Here is a 22,938-nt window from a genome sequence, read left to right as displayed (position 1 = left end):
TTTTGATGACGATTTTTAATTTATCGATGATTAAGGCATTAGTAAAAATAGAGGTTTTCAATTACAATTGAAAGAGACATCATATCAAGCACATGCGGTAATGGTGGTTAACAAGACCACTTTTTTAAAATGTTTAATGTTTGTTTCAATTAAGCAATATGTGTATATGACATTTGTTGTAGGACCAACCAAAAGTCAACAATATCACATAAAATATAAATTAATAATATATAGCTCAATGGAAATAATATGATGAAATTATAAAAAAGTATTACAAATTTCAAGTGTCAAGAATTTACTAATACAACAAGTATAATATAGTCAAAATATAATGAACACAAAATTGAAAATAGGGGTAATCATGGATTGAATTTTTCAAAATTCAATCTAGATCCAATAAAATGGATTGGATTTAGAATTCATATCCATTTTAACAAGATCAAATTTATTAGATTTTTTCAAATCCATTTAAAATAGATTAAATCCACTTTGTCAATTAGATTAAATTCACTTTATCAATTAGATTAAATCCATCTCGATCTAGGCCTTGTCCGAATCATCAAGGTTGAATCACAACTTTTAAAGAAAACATTTTTCAAACATAATCATAATGATGATTTTACAACTCATCTTGAAAGGATAAAAGTAAATTTCAAAATCGAGATATTCCTTCTAATACCTCTAAAGAATCCACCCCACAAACTTCTAAAGACAACCCTTCTCCTTCTAAAACAAAATCGCCAATTAAAACCTCAAATAAAAAATGTTTATCACTACAAATTGCCCTAACAAAAGAACCATGATGGTAAAAGGGGGGATAGTAGTCAGTGACTATAGTGATCAATCTTCTAGGTCTAACTCCCCTACCCCTTCAAAAAACCCCTAGTGAAGATGAATGTGAGATTACCTTGTGAAGGTGACTTATTGGTGGTAAGGCGAATGTTGGGTATTATTCAAAAACCTTTTGATGAAATCCAAAGAGAAAATATTTTTCACACTCGCTGCCTTATCAACAATAAGTTATGTTCCATGATTATAGATGAGGGTAGTTGTGATATTGTGGCAAGTACAAGAGTAGTGGAGAAACTTGGATTATCCACTATCTCTCATACAAAACCCTATAAATTACTGTGATGGTTAATAAACAAGTCCTCATAACTTTTTCCATAGGAAAATATAAAGATGAAGTTTTATGTGATGTTGTGTCAATGGAAGCAACACATGTTCTATTGGGAAGGCCTTGAAAATATGATAGAAAGATTTTACATGATGGTCATACCAACAAGATTTCTTTCACCTTCCAAGGGCATAAGATTGTATTAAAACCTCTTTCTCCCGGAGAAGTTAATGAGGATCAAGTAAAAATGAAAACCAAAAGACAAAATGAAAAAGATGAAGAAAGAAAAAACAAAACAAGTATCATCATCTCACATCACACGGTAAAAACAATAATGTTGACCTTACAAAACTACAAATTGCCTTTCCTAGGTATACTTCTTCCTTATCTTTTTCATCTCTTAATCATTCTAAATACTTGACATATTTGACAAAGAAATGTAGGGATAATGCTCAAAATCTTCTCCTAAAGGTTTTCACCTTCTAAGAGGATTTTCACAAACAAATCATTTCCTCCCTAAATATTTTTTACAAACATGGCCTCTATATAGAACTCATCCATACGAACTTCCAAAGCTTATTTAACATAAGTTTGCTTCACCTACTACCTCTCAAAATATTTCTATCTTTCATGTGAACAAACTAATTATGTTATTTATAGGAGTTCTAAATTCGAGGTCAAATTTTTTCCAACTTGGGGGCATGATACAACCCAACTCGACAAGCAGATGACCAAGAACACCACAAACACTTCACACCTAGGTCAGTCATCTCAGCATACAAGACAAGACCCACCAAACCTTAGAAGAGCCTCAATAGAAGAAGAACTAGACATGGACCGGAATATCAGTTGTTCTTCCTTCTAGTCTTTCTACAAGACAAGTTTAAGTAAATAAATTGGGCTCAATTTGGGGGTTCAAATAGAAGAATAAGCTATTTGGAGATGTACTTAGTATAATTTGGGCTTGTGCCAAACCCAAATACACCCCATGTGCCACCCCATATTCACTCATGTAACCTACCTTCTAGAACCCTTCCCTTTGGTGCGGCATTGACCTAGGTTAACCTAGTTTCTAGAACCTCCCTTGCCTTGGCTGCTCCCTCCTCTCACTCTTTCCCACCAAGGCACCTTCCCTATAAATAGGATGTCTTGCCTCTTGTATGTAGACATTGAATTTGAATAGTAAGAAAACTCTGCTTGAGTGTTTAGTGAGTGTTTTTCCTAAATTGTGGGTCTTATCTTGTGAGAGCATACTCCAAGTGGCGACTCTTTATCACTCATCTTGGAACTTCTCATTACTCCAAGTGGCGTGTTCATACCATCCATTTTCCATAAGCTTTTCTTATCCTTCTCTTTTTCCTTACTCCATTTACACCCATCTTCCCTTATCAATTGTGTCATTCATATCTCTTCAATTTTGGTTTTCATATTTGTATTTGCATTGTTTCCTTTTTTTCTTTTCAATTCGGCAACCATCATAATCACCTATTATTGTGTTTTCTCTTTTTCTCTCTAAAAGAGAACCTTCACACTTACTTAACCACTTGGTTAAGTTCGTGTCCAGTGACAATCTTCTTTGAGCTTCTCACCATATTCTACTAATTCAAAAAGCTTAAATAAAAGTTAAACCTTTAAAATGTATCAATCTAAAATCAACCCACATCATAGACCTACCAACAAATGTAATTATCAAGATAAACCATCCAACATGTAAAAAACCAACATATCCCTCCTCTATAGTTGAACTACCTACAACCTTCTAACCACCTCCAGCCCCCTCAAGGGCAATCAAAGAAAAGCTACCAGATGATAGTATAAATCTATGGCCAATGGATACATATCCATCAAAACCTTGGAAATAGGCAAAGACTAAGTTCCTTTTGATCCTTTTCAGACGCTGAAGTCGTCTCCAAAATTATGCAAAAATCCTTTATGAAATATCACACCTTTCTTTCCATCCATAAAGGTAATATAGAAAACAATGTTCAAGATAAACCCTGATATTATTTGTCCACGACTTTCAGCTTTGAAATTTCGCAAAATCAAAAGGGCAGATCCCCATGCTCTAGCAAGACCTAAGGAAGTTTAAAAAAAATCATGGATTGGAATTTTGTGTATAATAGACGTAGTGGATTCATAAGGCATCTAGAAAAAAATGAGGCTATTTCTATATGGTAGAACAACCTGGCCAAACATTCTTTAAAAGCCTCCACTTCTCGAAACGTTGACGAAGAAGAATATGTGGTTGACTTATCCATCAACTATCCTTCATAAGCTGATTCTAATTAGGGGTGCCACAATTGTTGTTTTGGTATTTAAGGAAATATGGGGTGCCACAAAAAGTTATGGAGTTGCAGAAAGAAACAACCCCCAAAAAGGCCTCGTTTACACCCTGACCATCTACCTATACCCCCGTACCTTCCCTCTCACAAAACATATCAAAAAACAATTAAAGTGAGACTGCTTCTTCCTACTCCTCCATGCCTTCTTGTGTCACTCCCATACCAAATGTAAAAATACTTTTTATCTTTTTGTGTCACCCCATACATAATCCGGAAGATGTTTTTCGATTCCAAAGTGTTCTTTAGATTTATGAAATCCAGAAGTCTTTTTTGGATTTGAGATAAACCTATGAATTATATAATCCAGAACCTAATCACACATTTGAAAAAAAACTTCCTGATTACATAATTCGGAAGCTAATCTCAATCTAGAAAAGACTTCTGGATTATGTAATCCGGAAACTAATCAAGCATCTAAAAAAAAAGACTTCTGGATTACATAATCCAAAAGCTAATCTCATGTATAAAAAAGACTTCCAGATTATGTAATTCAGAAGCTAATTACAAAAGACTTTCGGATAACATAATCCAAAATATTAAAGAAGGATATTTTTGGAATACAAAAACTTATGGGGTAGCACAAGAAAGTATGAAGGTGTAGGAAGAAGCCGTCTTAAAGTGAACCTCACTTAGATTTAGGCAATTTCTTCCTACACCATATCAATTCTAACTTGCACCCTATCATTTTTCTAAATTTCCAAAATTACCCTTATTCTGGATTTAAAAATCTGGAATACTAAATATAATTCAAAATTAAAAAAAAAAACATTCCGGATAAAAATTTCAGAACAAAAAAATTGAAAATGAATTCTGGATAAAAATTTCCATAATTCAAAATTGTGTTCCGGATATCTAAATCCAGAATATTTATGGATAAAAGGTTTCGGAAGTAAATTTTATTTACACCCTTCTTTTTAAGGTTATTTTCGTCATTTTGAAAGGGTATTTTTGTCATTTCCAATAACAGGTTGGGTGCATATTGGAATTGATATGGTGCAGGGAGCATTTACCTTTCATTTATCAATTCAACCCATATCCACGGATCAATCTCAATATACTCCAAAAATAATTTTTTTTCTTATTGACTCTCCAAATGAATGGGTTGAACAAGTATCAAGTCCCAAAATTTTCACATAAAGGAGATTCGCATCAGATACAAAATAAATTTAACCATTATGACATTAAAATAAGAAATATAATCAATTACAAGTTTCAATAAAATAATCAACTATTACTCTTTGGTTACTAAAATCTCATTAATTTGTTTATTACGATACAAAAGTATTTAACTTAAATTTATAATAAATTTTTATTCTTTATTTTTATTTGGCGTGAAACAAATTTCTTTCTTTCTTTATATTTGTAAGCCTAATAATAACTAAAAAATAGAAGTGGAGTAAAGTTAAAAAAAATATTTAACAGCGATGTTTTTATTATTATATGATTTTATTTAAACATTAAATTATCAATAATAAAATATATTTACAATTTCATATCCGCATATACAACTCTTCCATATGCAATTTGTTGAATTGCTGGTTTAGTGCTCCAAAAAGACTTTATTCTTTCTCATTGTTGCTTTGTTAAGAACATATGCTGGAAGTTAAGTTCCAAGTGAAGAATGGATCATCAAGCTAGTGGAACAGCAAAGGGAAAATGAAATCGAGGTAAACAATGGAACCCTTCAGCGCGAACAAATTCTTCTATTCGATTTTCAAACCCATGCTCTAATACTAGCCTTCACCGTCACTACCAGGAGATGATGAAAAGAACATGTTTATGTTTAATGCTTGCAGGAAACATTTTTTGTCATCTACCTTTGTTAAAAGTCATGTCATTTAGACATCTAGTTCCAATTTAATATTTAATGTTGTTAAATAGGCAAAGGAAATGTATAATTTACTTAAGACTTTTTATTTGACATGTCTAAATACACACAAAAATCATATTTGAAAGTTGTGTATTTAAAGATCAGATTTTCTTATAAAAAATTATGTTTAAAACATTTCTATTTTATTTAAAATTCAAAATATTACAAGATTGTTTTAAAGTCGTGTTTTGAAAAGGACTTTTTAATATATCGTTGGGGATCAAACGGTCCTAAGACACCTCGATACCCAATATCGACCGCCATAAGAAAAACATATGAATGTAAAAGTATATTAACACAAATTAAATCATATAAAAAATTAGGTAATACATTCTTAATTATAGTATATATACACCTAATAGTAAAATGGTGCATTAAGACTATATAATTAGACATAACAACCAAAACAAAAGTACGTCATTATTATCAACATACCACATTTATTTGAGCGTTAGACAACTTTGTAGATACACCCGTGACCAAGAAGGAAATCACATTACTTTTTCGGTGGGTAGAAGAGACAATTTCAACCCCTTAATAATTACCTATTTTTAAAAATCATTTATAACATTTATAAATATTTAAAAAAATACTTGTAAAGAAAAAAAAAACTTAACCACCTTAAAACTCCATGCTAAAATATAAACTAAAGTGTCACGGCCGAACCATATTTATACATGTAACACCTTCTAACACCTTACATCCTCCAAGGATTTATTTCCTTGAAAAATACATTGTAAAATGTATCAATATATATAGTTATAGATGAGCAATATGCGGGACATTATATTCAAATATTGTCGCTCCACTTTAGATGGAGGTACATGGCTAAACTTGCAAGTGATTTACTTTATCAAAAAATAATTTCATACTTATAAAAAATAATCAATCCAAGTTACCCCATAAAATCAGTTTGATAAGTGAAATCATATACAATAATATAGTCATATCTCTGGACCATGTATAATCTTTAATACACTCTCACCCAAATAAATACATTTATACTCTCACGCTTGAACATGAAAATACAGAATAAAAGGTAGTACAACTTAAATATAATATATTTTGATCATATTTTTAAAGAATATAAGGTCTCCAACAATTTTTCCAGCAGTATTTAATTCTTCATGTATTGTCTTCATACTCAAATTAGGATATTCCCATCTTTGAAGTAAATGTAGCATGGAATATTGCATGGTGAAGAAGTTTCACAAAATCTTGCCAACAATGCAAGTATTAAGACAAATCCAATAGAGAAAATTTTAGCAGTAATTGGATCAATCAAATACAATCAATTAGCACCTCAAACAATGGACAAAGCTTCCACCAATTATATAATGTAGGCTCTAAAAACTTAAGTGTCACTCACAAAGGCAAACAAAAACATGCCCTGGTGTTGGTGAAAGAAAATTGAATAAAGGAATTCAGACCTCAAGGCATGAATCCTTAGCACAATCCAAAGGCATATTTCACTGGTTACACACTTATAATACAAGGAAAACAAATAATTACAGTTGAGAAAAATAAAATTCAAGGTGAGACATTACGTTTCTAAAGGAGCTTTGTGATCAGGTCCAGCAAGAATAATCTGCATTACAAACATACCAATGAAGACCAAGAGGTTAAAAAAGGATTGAAATGGATGATGGAATGCTTCAATTCTAAAAAACACTACTTTTTCTTGGTGTACTTTAGAGAGTAAAGTGTAAATGATAGCTGTTGATTGAAAAATTAACAGTTGACATTGTAATAAAATACATGCACATGTATAACAATACATGTTGAAGATTTTCCAATCAAATATATCATTCACACTTTAACATTTCTAAAGTGCAACCTACACTTTAAAAGAGTCAAATCAGCCTCAGTATAAATCAAGTTTGTTTGAATAGTTTAGTGAGACATACATTGCAGTCAAATGCAAACCTCCTGGCAAGCATGATGGCTGCATTCCGTTCTCTCTCTGACTCGAAAGCTAAAACAAAAGAAAGACCTTGCTTCGGTTGCCAAAAGACTGCTTGCGCTGCAGCATTTCCCCCTCCTCGAACTCCACAAAGCTTAAGAAAACAAAAAAAAACACCATATTTTAATGTAAAACAACAAACTTATTACAAAGTGAACTTTAAATCTAAGTCAACCTTACAAAACTGAAAATTTGCACCCGGTGATATATTGGCATTTGGCCTTATTTCTAATAGATATAAGATTTCCAACACACTCACTCACACCGATAATTGAACATCTCGAACGTAGAACTAGACAAGGAAGGTATATGTCAAATCTTGAACAAAAACACTAGAAATATTTCACAGAGAAATATAGCTACGTCACTCAGGGTATAAACTCCCAGAACAACAGTATTTATCACATAAATGTATGTATTCTTTCCGTATTACTAAGACCATACAAGCTAAAGATTTATAGAATGCAAAAAACTATTAGTTGTTACTTATCAGTCACCAAGAACTATATACAACTGAGCACCCACGATTTGAATACCTGCATTGAACTAGAATAGTATTCTTTGGTAATTGTTGTCTTTCCTTTACAGAGTTTCATCCTCATCTTTCCAACATGAAGTAAATGAATAGATTCAGTTGGATGGTCTGAGCCAGTCTGAGTTACAACGACCTGCAATGTGTTAAACTATTATTATTGTCACTGAATATGAACAGATTTTCTAAAACTTAAATGGAAATGTTAACAAAGTGCAAACAAACAACTATAGTTAGTGACAATCCGACACTACTTTTAAATGAAATTTGTTTAAGGACAAAACCATATATACTAGGTTGAATTTTGTTGAAGGACAAAATCATATATACTAGGTTGAAATTTGTTGAAGGACAAAACCATATACTAGGTGAAAACACTGCTCACCTTGACAATCACAACTGTACAATAAGCTTAGAACTTACGTGCATCTTGAATTTGAGATTTTAAACTCTTATCAGAACGCACATGCCTACTCAGTCAAAGAGACTCTAATATCCAAAGAACTACTTGACATAAGAGTTTAAGCAAGTGATAATTCTCAAAACCAGATTCACCTGATCAATCCTACTTTGATGTAATTTAGTGTTTGTTTCCCAATTCCAACAGCTGCTTCACACTCAGTAAACTAAACATGACTGAGATTTGGTGAATTCACATTTAACAGGATTTGAACTTTTTTTCCAATTTACTCCTGCAAAAGACTCCTTTGCAAGAATCACCAACCCCCCCCCCCCCCCCCCCCCCGATAATTGCCTCACATTTATGATACAGTACATAACAAAATGCGTTGTTGTCTACTAAAGTTAGAATAAAAATGTTATTTAACAGGCCTGTCTATTTGGATTATGACTTGATAATGTCTCCCCTTTATAACTCTAGTCTTCCCTGTCATCTAATCTAACAACTTGAGAGCACTACATGTTGCACAACAACATGGTCAATGAGCTATAAAATAGACATCACAAGCAACGTACAAGCTTATATAACTGACAATTAAAATGGTAAGCTCGGACAGATGCTTACATACAATTAGCTAAGTATAAGAGGAAGAAGAAAAGGAAAGATATAAAGTTGAAAAGGTCATAATGACATACATTAAATTCAGTGTCATGCTTTCGCACAAGTGCCTCAACATAGGTTCCCAAACCAGCAGCTGAATAAGAATGAGAAATAAATGAATAGCTTGATGGGTCAATGAACCGAATCCATTTGTAAATTGATTATACAAAGATCTAGTTTAAATATCAGAAAATACACAGAAATAAATCCTGTTAATCAATACTAAATCAAAAGAGTACGACTCAGCATAGAAACCAAACCAAACCTGGATCAATTGGACCAGTGGTTGACAATGTGATCTCCTGGCCTTTTGAAATAATATCAACTTGCAATATGCGCCCGACGTCAAAAGGTTCGGGGGCATAAACTGACTTGGTAGCTCCTGATAACATAAAATATATTACATTATAGGCAAGGACAGAACAGATGCTAGATATGAAATTTAATAATCAATATTCCACCACCATGCATCTCGAATGTACACTTTATAGATTACTCCCTTCCAACAGTTAAGAATGGCCAACAAAATGTGTAATATAGCTACAAAATTAGTCACATGCTATGGGCCATAAAAAGAATAGTTGTATAACAACATGCAATCAATGTAAACGTCTCTAGAAGGAAAAGATTTAGCAACCAATGAGAATTTCGCTTAGAGACAAAATATGGCAATAACAGGTTGGCTAGATAGACAAAAGGTTAATGACAAAAATTGTGCCTTCAACGGAAAGGTGGCATCTAAAAGAATGGAAGATATCAACGGCGGTATTGGTGATAATCTGAGGAACAGAACAGCACATTTGTGGATGCGGATGCCACAGCAGAAAGGGACAGCTGATATGGAGCAGCGGGTTGTTGTTTCATGATACTTAGCAGACAGTTTCATTTATCTTTTCTTTCTGGTGCAATTCAGTTTTTCGTCAAATCTATTATAAAACAGGTAAATGAAGCACTAGTATTTATGTTCATAAATTATCATGTAAAGAGCAACAAGTAGGTAAAGTTCAGGTAAATGAGATTGAGAGCTTCATGCCACCAGAATTGAAATGCTGGAAAGCATATGATTCGATATAATAATTGATTGGGGTGAATAATTTAAACTTGTATTTGTCACCATGGTAGTAAGTATCGTATGATTCACGATACGTATCGCACGAAACGATACGGTTCAACCCTCCTATGATATGAATCGATTGAATAATCGTTTTTGCTCCCGTATCACAACTGTATCATACGAATCGTAAGATGAATCATTGAATCGTAGAATCAAATCGTTTCGTTTCGTGTGAATGAGTGGGGATTTAAAAACCCTAATTTCAAAATTTTACTTAAACCCGCAACCCTCTTCTCCTCTACACGAACCTCAACCTCTTCTCTCCTCCGACGACCATCGGAGCGCGACTGCTACTGCGGAGGCATGCAACAGGTACATTACTAATTTTGGTGAGGCAGTATGAAAGGTACAGGTTGCCTTTAGATAAAGGACGTTGAGAGAGATCTTGTCTTTTTGAGAAAGTATTGCACACTTAACTTAGAGACAGGGAGAAAACAGGGTTTCTTCAATACCCTGCCCTGAGTACAAAAAAAAATCATTTCTTTTCCTACTTTTTGATCCAGTTTCTATTACATGTTTGTAGATATATTATGAAAGAGTATATTCCTTTTATATTCAGTGTATTTTGTGCCATTTAGAGGCTACTTGATTTGCTATAATTAAATAAAACACTATTGAAATGTCCAAGCGAAGAATGAATGTTATGTTAATATGAATACCCAACCATGGTATACCAGAAGTAGATAACAGTGTACGCAATGAATCAATTGATTGGCATGATCAACTTTAAAGAAAAAGGCATTCCAACAGGCCATGTTGACTTCGAAAACATTATCATTTAAAGTGCAAAACCCTACGAATTTGTACCTGAAATAAGTTCCTTTTTGGCTCCTTCAGTTGCTACTCGGTACCACTGAATGGAACACTTTGAAAGTTCTGGGGCATTATCAGAGCAAGGTTGAATTTGCAAATATGAACCTAGCGTTTCAGCTCCTTCTAATTCATATAAATGGGGAACATTTTCCTCTCCTTTCTTTGTCCTTGATAACTGAAAAAAGAAATGGAAAAAAATCAATGATAACTTACTAAGGAAGACAATCGCATCACTCCTCAATTTTATCAAAGAAACATATCACTCAGTTCAAACAAAAGTATACTTTAATGATGATGATCAAACAATAACCATTACCATATAAGACCTTCAAAAATCCCCAAGTCTATATCTCACATAATAGCCTCAAGGAAGGAATATGGAAGATTTGAATACATTTTATTTCATTTTAATCATTAATTCCAACAAGTGACGCTTATTAGGCTTGAGAATTTGATGATAAGATACTAGTGTGTATACAGACACACACACATCAACATATCCATACAGCATTTCAGAGAAACACATTTCATACAGCAGAATAAACAAGTACTTCTGAAGTCTTGTACATTAAAGAAATGTACTTCACAGAATCAGTCAATGGAAAAAATGACAACCACTACAAAATGACTTAAGATCATAGTAATACCTCCTTCTGCAGACGAAGATAAAGTCTAGACTTCTCGCCAAGTTGAGCCCTTAATGCTCGAAGCTCATGTTCCATATCCATAACCTAAAATTAATATACAAACAACAAAGAGATGGGGGTCAGGGTACTACAATGAAATGAAAAGAACATTAAATATTGATCTGTAATGAGATGAAATAAGAACAAAGGAACAATGTATACCTTGCTTGGCTGATGCAGCATTTTGATTCTCCGAGCCTCTTGAACCTCCTTCATTAATTGATCCAGGTCCTAAAGTTCCCATAGAACTAAATTTTGTTAAAATGAAAAATACTTAGTTGATGCAGCACTGCAATATCAAGAGTTACATTTTGTATGCAAGCAGTGAATATTATGATCATTGAAGAGTTCTTCTTATTTGATAATTAGTTTTAAAATAAAATAATATATAAGAGCAAGTCAGTAAAGAACATCCAGAGGAACATTTAAAAAATGTGGGAAAAATCAATAATGCATAAGACTGTCTAGTCTCTCCATACATCAGAAATTATGTAAACACCTCTGAAACAGTCAAGAGAATGGCAAAAAAGAGAAGCAATAAGCACTGTGACAAAAACAATCTATGATCAAAGATTGGTCAAGAAAACACGCATTTTTTCCAACCTCATACAACAAGAGAAATTCAAAAGCTGTATTATACTATCTCCATTCTGGTACCCTAGTTTATCCCCAAAACTTTAAACAGAAATGATAAAAGACTCATTGATATTAAGTGAAGGGCCACACCCAATGATTCATTCAGAATACCAGACATCATATTCCAAAGGAGAGAAGATGACACAAGTAAGAAATATATTAATTAGTAATGCAGTAAAAACGAAGAACTATATCATACAGGGTGTTTTAGATTTTCATATGAAGTTTCCTTAAGAAATTGAAAATACTCACAGGACTTGAAACACGCACTGCATAAGAATCAATTTGTTGATTGGAAGAATGCGAGTAATTCAAGCAAAAGCAAGAAGGAATGAAACACATTACTCTGACATCATTCAGTTCTCTTTGAAAGTGAAAATTCCAAGGAAGATTAGATTTAAAATCATGAATACAGTTCTGTAGTTTAGTAAAGAACAACAAGGAATATCCATTAGTGAAACAAGCACCCAAAATTTGGCAGGAGAAATATCACCTAAACCAAAAGAAACAAAAAATGCTCTAAAGGAACTACATCCTAGCAGATAATTTGAAGAAAGAGGGCAACTGAGCACTAGAGCTCAAGTACTAGTTGGAATTTGGAAATATCAACTGAGGACCTGCCTCAATAAAGGACTAATAATTTCAAATATCAGAAATTCATTATATTTAAGGCAAATGTATTTAAATTGAGAGAAAAATACACTTAACATTATGGAAGAAGGAATGATCCAAACCTGCTTCCCTGAAGCTTCAGACATTCTCTCGTGCTCCTGAAGTGCCTCCTCCACTCTCTGAACTGCTGCTCTGGCATTTTCTATTTCAAAACGAGCAAAAGCTCTTTCCTCATTCACAAGTTTCTTAGCATCTTCAGAAGCCTGCAAATGAATCTAAACTGTCAACAGTGGAAAACAAATTTATTGTCACTAACTAACATTCGTTCATAATAAACGACATATCACGCTGATAAAATGTTGAATAAATTGAGATAAATACTCTCAGATCAGTCTTGCAATATAGTCTCCCTTAGAAACAGAAATATTGTGCTCCTTAATTTACAGCACTGCACTGTTTATGTTGTCCTTTGATGTCAGCAGTTGAAGCAAAGCACTTACAGGAAATCTTTGTACCAAATTTATAAATAGACATCATAGTTGCTTTAGGGACTTTTATAACTGACAACGTTCCGAATGCTGTTTTATATTAATGTTTATAGTAATGCTATTGCTCTTGTTTTGCTTTCTTTGGGTCCTGAATTTTGAGTAAATATAATATGCTATGTCTGTACAAACTTTTAATTTTTATTTCTCATAAAATTTCAGCTTATATCACAAAAAAAAAGTATAAAAAAAATGCATCACCTGCTTAAGAAAATTTGTTAGCTTCTTCACCTCAGCCTTCTCTTGGATTAGTTCCCCTTCCCTTTGAGTCAACTGAACTGCTAGAGCTTCAACCTGCAGAATGCACCAAATAACCTACATTTATTATAATCACAAATAAACTGATGCAAGAATAAATGATCCATAGAAGATTGTAACTTCGGCACTGGAGAGGTGAAGCAGTAAATATATTATATAAATGACAAAACTTAAGATAATACAAATTTAAAGAAAAACTATCCCATATGTTGTCATCAATAACTTTCCATTCACTTCCTATTCATTCTTACCACAAACCCACGCTCTCCACCCTATGTATTTATTCTGACCTATCCTGACAGAACAAAATATGAAAAAACAAGTGCTGTTCTTGTTGGATATTTGTTGAAGCAACTCCTTTAGAAAAATATAAACATCAAGAGAATAATAATGTGATGTATATTATACAAGAACTGTTATTCATCCTTAATCACCAACTACACTATTCTGTGACAGTTATTATACACTTAGAGTTTCAAATGACCCTAAAATGAATCAGCAACTCTAAAATTAATGGGATAATTTGCTGAACGATAAACTTAAATAATCAACTATAAATACATGAAGATGCAACCAATCAATGGTAGTAAAAGGTCATAACTGATGTATTACGCATCCAGCAACTGGTACATTAAATGCAATGACTTATCAAACAAAATTTAATTTCGAAGGCACACAATGCTCTTCATAAAATTGACAAAAGGAAGTACTTATGCTGGCACAGAAGGAAGATGTATTGGAAGGAACTTTGAAGAGAAGTATCCTATACTACCATATCAAACACAAACTCATGTTCATACCTCCAAAAAGAAATATTATCTTATCTTTTCAAGCTAAAATAATTCATAAACTTATTCATTAGCCACTGCGTCCAGTGCTCATAAGGTCACAGCCTACAACTGCCTCTAAAGTTTTGTTTCATAAATTCATTCTTGATTGTAGATGATCTTATCTATAGACCATTTATCCTCAACTATATAGGTAACGATTGTGGGATACAATACTTGCCAATCAGATCTCCTAGTCCTAGATGTATTAATGTAATCATTTTCAGTAGTCTGTAGAGCATAAAATTATATCCAATACTTTCATTTATGATATCTATATGATTTAAGCATTCATATCTTCTCACCACAAACTACCAGTTAGCATTACATCATAGTTCTGTGTTTTCCATTTTAGCCAACAGGGGCCACACAACCCTGGCCTGCAGAAACAATGTGTGATCATTTAGACGGACCCTTAAAAATGAATAACAGAGCACAGAATATATGGAATCCTTGCATATGCCAAATGGTACTCTCCGCTCTTTCCTTCTCTTTTGTTTAAAAATCCAGACTAATTGAGCCTATAATCACTCCTCCAACGACCACTCTCCCAAGGCATTTTACTTTTAGAGAGCAAAGGTTGTCTGATGATCATACTAAACATACTTTAGAATATACTTTCATATGATTTTTGTATTAAACATAAGGATAAATAAGAAAATATGATGGTTAGCTAGGTATAAGCACAAACAGAGAACATCTAAAATAGGAACTAACCATAGCAATAGCTTCTGCTACATCCTCCTTGTTTCTTCCTGCCACTCTCCCTTTTAAGGATTGCAGTGCATCTCGAAGCTTCTTCAAAAGGACATGTTTTTCCAGTGAAGCTGCTTCTCTGAGTCTAGCCTGAATTCCACCACGTAAAAGGATTAGTATTGAAAACAACAAGAAGTTCACTGCAAATTATGAAAACTGATAATCTCAATAGAAAAACTCAAAAAACAAATTATACAATAGAATTCTCAAGTTGAAATGCTCTCCAAAACTAAGCATTACATTGGTATTACAAAAATAAGTTGAATTCTAAATATGAAAATTATGACCTCTTCAGACAACTTCGCAGCAGCTGCCAAACCCTTCTCAAATTTACTGGCAAGATCGCGAACGGACATTCGTTTCTGCTGCTCCAACAGTTGTGCAGTCTCACGTGCTACAACCTCCTTCATAGATAGCACTTTTGGATCACCCTTTGTCTCCATGATCTGATTATTAACTCCTATTTTGTAATTAGGAAACCGAAGAGAAGCAAATATTACATCCGCCGACACTGCAGGCACTGCATCTTTCTGCATAGTATCCCCAAAATCACGTGTCATCCTCGTCATTTTCACGATCTATCACCTCTGCCAGTCACAAAAAAAAAATGCAATCTTTAGCAGCAACAGTTGAGCAGATTATGCTCCACTTAAAGCAATCCAATAAATTTTCACAAACAAGCCAAAAGAAAAGGAGCATCACTCACAGAATGAAATAATAACAAAAAAGACATACCCCAAATCAGAAACTAATAAATTGAGATACCACTAATCCACTCTACCCACTAAACTTATTGAAATCAAAATAAAAATCTGACACAGCCCATCTAACAATGAAACTAAACCCTAATCCACCTGCTTATCACATTTTTTTATCCTTTTTTCTAGTTGTAAGCTATGAGGGAAAAGCAAGCTAACCAAAAAGAGACAAAAACAAAACTTGAACTTACAGATCATGAAATGACAAAAAATTGGTACTTGAGTTGGGATTCTTAGATCAGATGCAAAGGGGTTGCTGAAGTTTTGCTATCCACCAACAGGGTAGCAATGAGAGAGAGAGAGAGAGAGAGAATTGGAAGGAAAGATGGTAGCTTTGCTTTTTGAAAGGAAAAAGAGAATGGCGCCCCAAAGGGTGGCCCCGAAACAAGTTTGTGTTTTAAGTGTTAACGTTTTTGGTTGTATTGTTACATGTCGGATACTCTCTCTCTCTTCTCATGCCTTATGCTTTAAACTCAAAACTCTTTGGCGGGTCCCAACGTTTTCCTCACACTTCTTTCCAACTTGTAACTAACAGTAGAAAATTCTGAGTATCATTTGAAAATGAACTTAAGAAAAGGATTAATCTATTACAAAATAAGCTAGTTTTCAAAATAAAGTCAACATAAATTGCCGATTTTAAGAATAAATTATTTTCGTAGTGTCACTTTTTTGTTGAAAATAACACTATAACTGTAAGCATAGTGGCAATTTTTATGCTTTATATGCAATTATTATATAACTAACCACTTAGCTATTTGACTTGGGTTTGTTTAAAGAAAAAAAAAAGGTGATTTGATTATTTTGTTAAAATGCATGATTGTAATGTCTGGGAAAACTACTCCAAATCATGAGTTGTTATATTCTTCTGGAAGGGTTGTTTTCATTGTGTATTCAAATTTCTTTGCAATTCCTTCCCATCAATCATCATAAATTATCTAACTTCCTATGTACCCGGATACTCATGAACCTTTCACATAATATATATATATATATATATATATATATATATATATAATATTTCCAACTTACATGAACATTTTCAATCCATGTTCAGTTTGCTCAAATTTAAGCTTTTCTAACAGTTTAAACGGTGAAATGATTGGATGATAAAATAATATCATTTCATAAACAATATGTAGGTATTATAACAAAAATTGAATTGATATGCAATTTCTTATAAAATATAAGGACAATTTCAATATTTGAAAAGTTTTTAAAACTATTTTGTGGATTTAGTATAATCTTTTATTATTTTTGTAAAACTCTGCACAAAATTATCTAGTTTATAAACCAAACATAAAATCTCTACATATTTCAAAATATAACTTCGACACAAAATATATATATATATATATATAAATTTAAAAAGAGAGTCTAAAATACATCTTTTATCGCTTCTTGCAGAAAATATTATATATATATATGGGAAAAATACAAAAGAGGTATAAATAAAATACAAGGAAAAAAAATTGTACACTAGTTTGTTCTTAAAAATTAGAGAAATAATTCTCCTTTTAAATGTTATATCAAAATAAGGAAATAAAATTGATCTTATTAACATTAAATCTCGTTATGGCTCTACAAATTAGAATTGAATTATTTTTATTCATGTGTATTGATCTCCAAGAGATTACGATTGATATACGGTGATCTCCAACACTTCCCTTCAATTTGGTTGATAGATGTCTATCATACCCACATGAGTTACTTGGAAAAGCCTTTGTTAGGATGTCTAATGTTTTTTCTAAATGACGGAACATGGTCAACACTTATAATTTCATGATCAATTTTTCTTTAATAACGTGTTGGTCAATCTTCACAAGTCACTACAAAAAAAATCAGTATTATCTACGGATTTTTACCCACGGACCTCAGTCCGTAGGTAAATTCAGCATTACCTACGAACATTACCTACGAACAACATTACAAAACGGACATTACCCACAGATTCTGAATCCGTAGGTAAATTCAACATTACCTACCAATTATTATCCACAGATCTTATTACCTACCAACTTTTACCTACGGATATCTATTACCTACCAACTATTACCACTAATCTCTATTACCTACGAACTATCACCCACGGATCTCTATTACCTACCAACTATTATTATAATAATTATATACATAATATTAAAAATATTAATATAATATGAAGAATTATAAAATCATAATTAATATTCATAAATAATAATAACCATAACTAATTTATGAATATTATAAAATTAATAATATTAATATAATAATTTAAATAATATAATTACTATTATATTAATAATATGAATGATATTAATAATAATAATAGTATTAATGATATTAGTAATATAACAAAATTAATAATATTAATAATATTTAACAATATTATAATATTAATAATATTTAATAATATTAATAATAATAATGATATTAAATATATGAAGAATGTTAGTAATTTTTATTTTATTAATTATATTAATATTGATAATTATACTCATAAGTATAATAATAATCATAACATGACAATAAAACTTGACTGGTGTAATGGTTAAAGTTTTCATGGACATTCCTCAGGTTGCTTCTTGCTTCTCCAAGTCACCAAGTTTCCCAACATAAAGAAGTAGTAGCATGTTGTTGATTTCATGTTAGAAGTCATACACCCAATCTAGGTCAATATAAACTTCAATGCCTCTGTTTGAGTTTTTATTGAAGTAGAGCCCTCGACTTGGTGTACCTTTGAGGTATTGGAGGATTTTGTTCGTTGTTGTCGTGTGAGCCTCAGTTGGATTATATGTATAGTGAATAGTCAAGCTCACAGCAAACCCGATGTTGAGCCTAGTGTGAGTTAAGTAGATTAGCTTCCTAGCTAAGCTTTTATGTCTATCATTATCTTCTAGCGGACTTTCTTCTTCACCTCTCTTTTCCTGTTCTCTGTGAGCAATGGTTGTCGTGCACCCAAGTATGTCAATTTCTTGAAGTAAGTTTAGTGTGTATGTCCTTTGTGATACATAAATACCACTCTTTTTTCTGAGCAACTTTCGTTCCTAGAAGATATTTGAGTTGGTCCAAGTCCTTGACTTCAAATTCCTTGGCCAAAAGTCCATTTAGATGCTTCATTTGACCATAATCGTTGTTGTGATAACGATATCATCAACATAAACAATGAACAAGGCTACCTTACCCACCACTAAGTGTTTAACAAGGAAAGTTTGATCTGATTGGCATTGGTTGAACCTGTCTTCCTTGATAACTTGAGTCAATTTATCAAATAATGCTCTTGGAGATTACTTAAGGCCATATAGAGATTTTTGGAGCCTACACATCATGCTTGAGGTTCTAGATGATTCAAGTCCTAGGAGAATTTGCATATAGACTTCTTCTAGTTCACCATTTAGTTGATAGAATGGTCAATGTAAATTTGTAGTTAAAAAAAACATAACTAGAATTGAATTATGTTTGGCCACCAGTGCAAAAGTCTCTTTGTAGTCCACTCCATACGATTGGATAAACCCTTTTGCCACCAACCGAACTTGATTTATACAAGTTCTTATATATAGAGGTTCTTCTTTATCATAATAGTCTATTTTGACAAATCAATTCAATCTATTATTCAATTAATTTAATTATTAATTAAAAAATAATTTTATTGTTATTTGTACTGGACAGAGTGCTCGAATGCTCATTGCATGAGCTTGAGTAGGTCAGCTCGGTTGTTGGGCCCAAAGGGTGGGTCACGAGTTGGCCTAGTTATATTGCTAAGCTCGTTAAAGACTAATTAAAATAATATTTTTGTTATATATTAAAATAAGGTTATTAGCAGAATATGTTTTTTAACCTAACAGATAAATGTGTGTGATTGTTAAGATACGAAAATATATGCATACATACAATTGTTGGTTGAAAAGATAAAGTTGTTAAGTAAGAGAAGCACCGTGAGTAAGGTGCCCACGTAAAACAAAATATTTTCCTGCTGTTAGCACCTGAAGTGGTGCCCCGTGAGCAAGTGGTTTTTCTGTTATTATTTTATGCTTTCAGTAGAGATAAAATACTCATGAGAGAAAGTTGTTACAAGAGTAGTTATAAAAGGGGCTTGAGTCCCTCGATAAAGGTACGCTATTTTTAAGACTGAAACTGAATACTTATTTAATTTTAGTAAGCTCTCACTGACTTAATCGTCAGAGTGTGATTAACAAGTAAAACCCCTTCTGTTTCAACGGAGTCGCGTTCCAGTACAACAAAGAGACGTAGAACATATTCTAAAGGAGACAAACCAAAAGTGGAGCTTTTTACCAAGGTCAATCAACGAGAAAGCCTACCGACAAGAACATAGTTTGATACAAACCAACTCGACAAGCAAATGACTAAGGAAACCACAAACTCTTCACAACTAGGTCAATCATCTCAACATACAAGACAAGGCCCCACCAAATCTTAGAAGAGCCTCAGCAGAGGGAGAACCGGACATGAACCATAATATTAGTTCTTCTTCCTTCTAGTCTTCTTACAAGACAAGTTAAGTAAATAAATTAGGCACACTTTGAGCTTCAGTTAGAAAAATAAGCTAAAAGAGGGTGTACTTAGTAAATTGGGTTTGTGCCAAAGCCCACCTTAACATAGCTTCTAGAAACTCACCCATGTGCTCACCTTTGACCTAGATTCTAGAAGACTTCCCCATGTGGTCACATTTGACCTAGTTTCTAGAAGCTTGTACCTTTCATCTCTTCCTCTCAAAGACACTCATATCTATAAATAGGGTGTCTCCCCTCTAATAAATCACACATTGAATTTTGAATAGAAAAGAAACTCTGTCAGATTGTTTAGTAAGCTAAGTCTCCTATTATTTTTTAGTCTTATCTTGAGTGCACAACACCTCAAGTGGTGACTCTTCACCACTCATCTTGTAGTCTCCTTCCCCTCCAAGTGGCATGACCACACTCTCACCATCCATAAGCTTTCTCTTATCTCTTCATCTTTTCTTTTCTTCGCCATGCGCCATTTTCCTTCCTTTTTATGATCATGTGTTCTTCTTTCCCCCTTTTTGGTTTCTATATTGTTTGTCTTTACATTTATACTCTTTAATTTTTGCACCTCATCATCATCATCACCTTATATTGTGTTTTTTTTTCTTTACCCTATAGAAATGAACCTTCACACTTACTTAACCACTTAGTTAAGTTCGAGTCCATTGGAAATTTTCTTTGGGTTTCTCACCATATTCTGCTTAAAACAAAAACTCATAAACAAAGTGTCACCCAAAAATGTGCAATCCTAAAATCAACTCACATCATGTGGTATCAGAGCATGGTTTTAAATTGTGTTTATCTTTTCTCAGTTGATTTCTGCCTTTAAATTTCAACACATTTCAATTATTGTTTTTATCTTCAAGCAAACTCAATTTCACCTTTAAATTCTTGTCATTTACAATTCTGCCATTTTATTCATCAAGCAATTTAAATTCTACTTTTGAATTATTTTGTGTCAATTTTTGTTTACGTTACCTCTTTTGCTTGAGTCTCATGTTCTTAGTGTTTTAGGAGTCTTTAAATTCATTATGCTTATTGATAAGTTCCTAATTTTCATAAATTTCATATTAAAATATAGACACTTATGAGTATTAATTGCTAATTTACATATAAAATAATCCCTAATTATGAATTTATACCTTTTTACATTTTTTTTATGATCTTTAATTGAATAAGAGTATTTTATTCCCAAATTTGGTGTTAATTGTAGGTTTCAAGGGAAGAATGAAGATTTGGACTAAAGAAGAATGATATATGCTAAAAGGAGAAAGTTGGAACGCCTAGATGCACAAAAGAAAGAAAAAAGTCCAACTCAGCCGCGAGAACGCGTTAGATTGATTGGGCTATTTTTATGTTTTTATATTAAGCCCATGAGCGCGACACAAGAAGTCACCTAACCCTACAAATTAGGTTAAATTGGGGGCTAGAGGCACAACCCTAGTGTACCAGATTGAGAGTAAAATACCATTGAGTGAATTGTAACCAATTAGGAGAATGGAAGGTGCTAGAAATATGCGTGGTTAATTCTACCCTTTGGGATTGAGAGTAATCTGTTCAAAACCTTATCTATTAAGGTGATATTTAATTATGATATAATATTCTTGATTGATTATTGGTATTGTTGTTTTGCTTTTAAATATTTGTGACATGTTTGAGGATCTTAAATATGACTGGAAAGTATTTTTAGGGTTCTGACCTAAACAACAATACTTAACATATTTGAATGCTGGAAATAGACTTAAAATGTTAATTGCTATTAATGTTTGAGCTTGATTCTAAGTTTTTCTTCTAATTATGCGAGAGGTCGATAATTAGGGAACATTCTTAAGAATTTTTTATGCGAGGAATCAATATAAATGACTTTTATACGAGCATCAATTTCAATCAAAGAACATAATGTTAACATGCTAATCAAAATACATAAGAGTGAGACAGATGAAACCTAATCCCTATTTTTCTAACTTGAAGCAACCAATTCTTTGTTTGTGTTTCTTATTGATCATCCCCAACACAACCATTAACACACTTTTAATTTTTTTTTTTATATTTAGCGATTGTTGTACTTGATAATTCATTGTTCCTTGTGGGATCGATATCCGTCCTTAGGAACAAATTATTACTTCTGATAACGTGGTGCACTTGTTGTAGAAAGTCATCACTTATTTTGCTTTTAATTGTGAAGAACTCAAAGTAATTAGAATTTGTTTAAGTGGTAGTTGATATAGTTCCAAACAAAGAATTCTAGTGAGTTGGATTTCATTTCCTAATAATTCAATTTTGTAACATTATTTATGTCTTACTATTTAAATCTAGATGTGAAAATGAAGGTTAATGATGAGATGTATTATCATTTTTCGCATATCCTAGAAGTTTAGAGTTGGTGAAAATTCTCCTAATTTATGGCCTACCATATTATGATGGGAATCCATACGAGAGACTATGGTCAAGAATAAAGAGGTGACAAAGTTATATATTCGATCAGGAGCTTGCCAGGAGTTTCATTTTATTAAAGTTTGTTTGGGCCTCTAATTAGTCTTTTGAGTCCAA

The 22,938-nt window shown here is 32.6% G+C and overlaps 1 protein-coding gene across 2 annotated transcripts; it reads right to left on the bottom strand.

Annotated features, from left to right (window-relative positions):
• Positions 1 to 6,535: 6,535 nt before the first annotated feature.
• On the bottom strand, positions 6,536 to 16,329 carry LOC137831031 (stomatal closure-related actin-binding protein 1-like). Of its 2 annotated transcripts, none has more exons than XM_068638520.1 (13): positions 16,081 to 16,329; positions 15,419 to 15,718; positions 15,093 to 15,221; positions 13,492 to 13,584; positions 12,868 to 13,008; positions 11,660 to 11,728; positions 11,459 to 11,542; positions 10,806 to 10,986; positions 9,150 to 9,266; positions 8,920 to 8,978; positions 7,829 to 7,960; positions 7,237 to 7,386; positions 6,536 to 6,917 (listed from the first exon to the last, which is right to left on the bottom strand). In XM_068638520.1, the coding sequence occupies exons 2-13, from the start codon at positions 15,698 to 15,700 to the stop codon at positions 6,873 to 6,875; spliced, it is 1,482 nt and encodes a 493-aa protein (XP_068494621.1). In that variant the 5' UTR covers positions 15,701 to 15,718; positions 16,081 to 16,329; the 3' UTR covers positions 6,536 to 6,872. The 2 variants fall into 2 exon arrangements, with proteins under 2 accessions (XP_068494621.1, XP_068494622.1); XM_068638521.1 differs by lacking the exon at positions 16,081 to 16,329 and adding an exon at positions 15,867 to 16,059.
• Between the last annotated feature and the right edge of the window lie 6,609 nt (positions 16,330 to 22,938).

The sequence above is a fragment of the Phaseolus vulgaris genome, chromosome 6, assembly GCF_000499845.2.
Source record: "Phaseolus vulgaris cultivar G19833 chromosome 6, P. vulgaris v2.0, whole genome shotgun sequence".
NCBI lineage: Eukaryota > Viridiplantae > Streptophyta > Magnoliopsida > Fabales > Fabaceae > Phaseolus > Phaseolus vulgaris.
This window is presented reverse-complemented; position numbering and strand designations above follow the sequence as displayed.

What these genes read in the sequence shown, in the direction of transcription:
- LOC137831031 (XM_068638520.1), bottom strand. Translation starts at nt 15,700, where the DNA reads ATGACGAGGATGACACGTGATTTTGGGGATACTATGCAGAAAGATGCA. An exon ending in CTGCGAAGTTGTCTGAAGAG is followed by an intron (nt 15,222 to 15,418) that starts GTCATAATTTTC and finishes GGTGGAATTCAG; the next exon opens with GCTAGACTCAGAGAAGCAGC. An exon ending in CACTGGTCCAATTGATCCAG is followed by an intron (nt 8,979 to 9,149) that starts GTTTGGTTTGGT and finishes ATTCTTATTCAG; the next exon opens with CTGCTGGTTTGGGAACCTAT.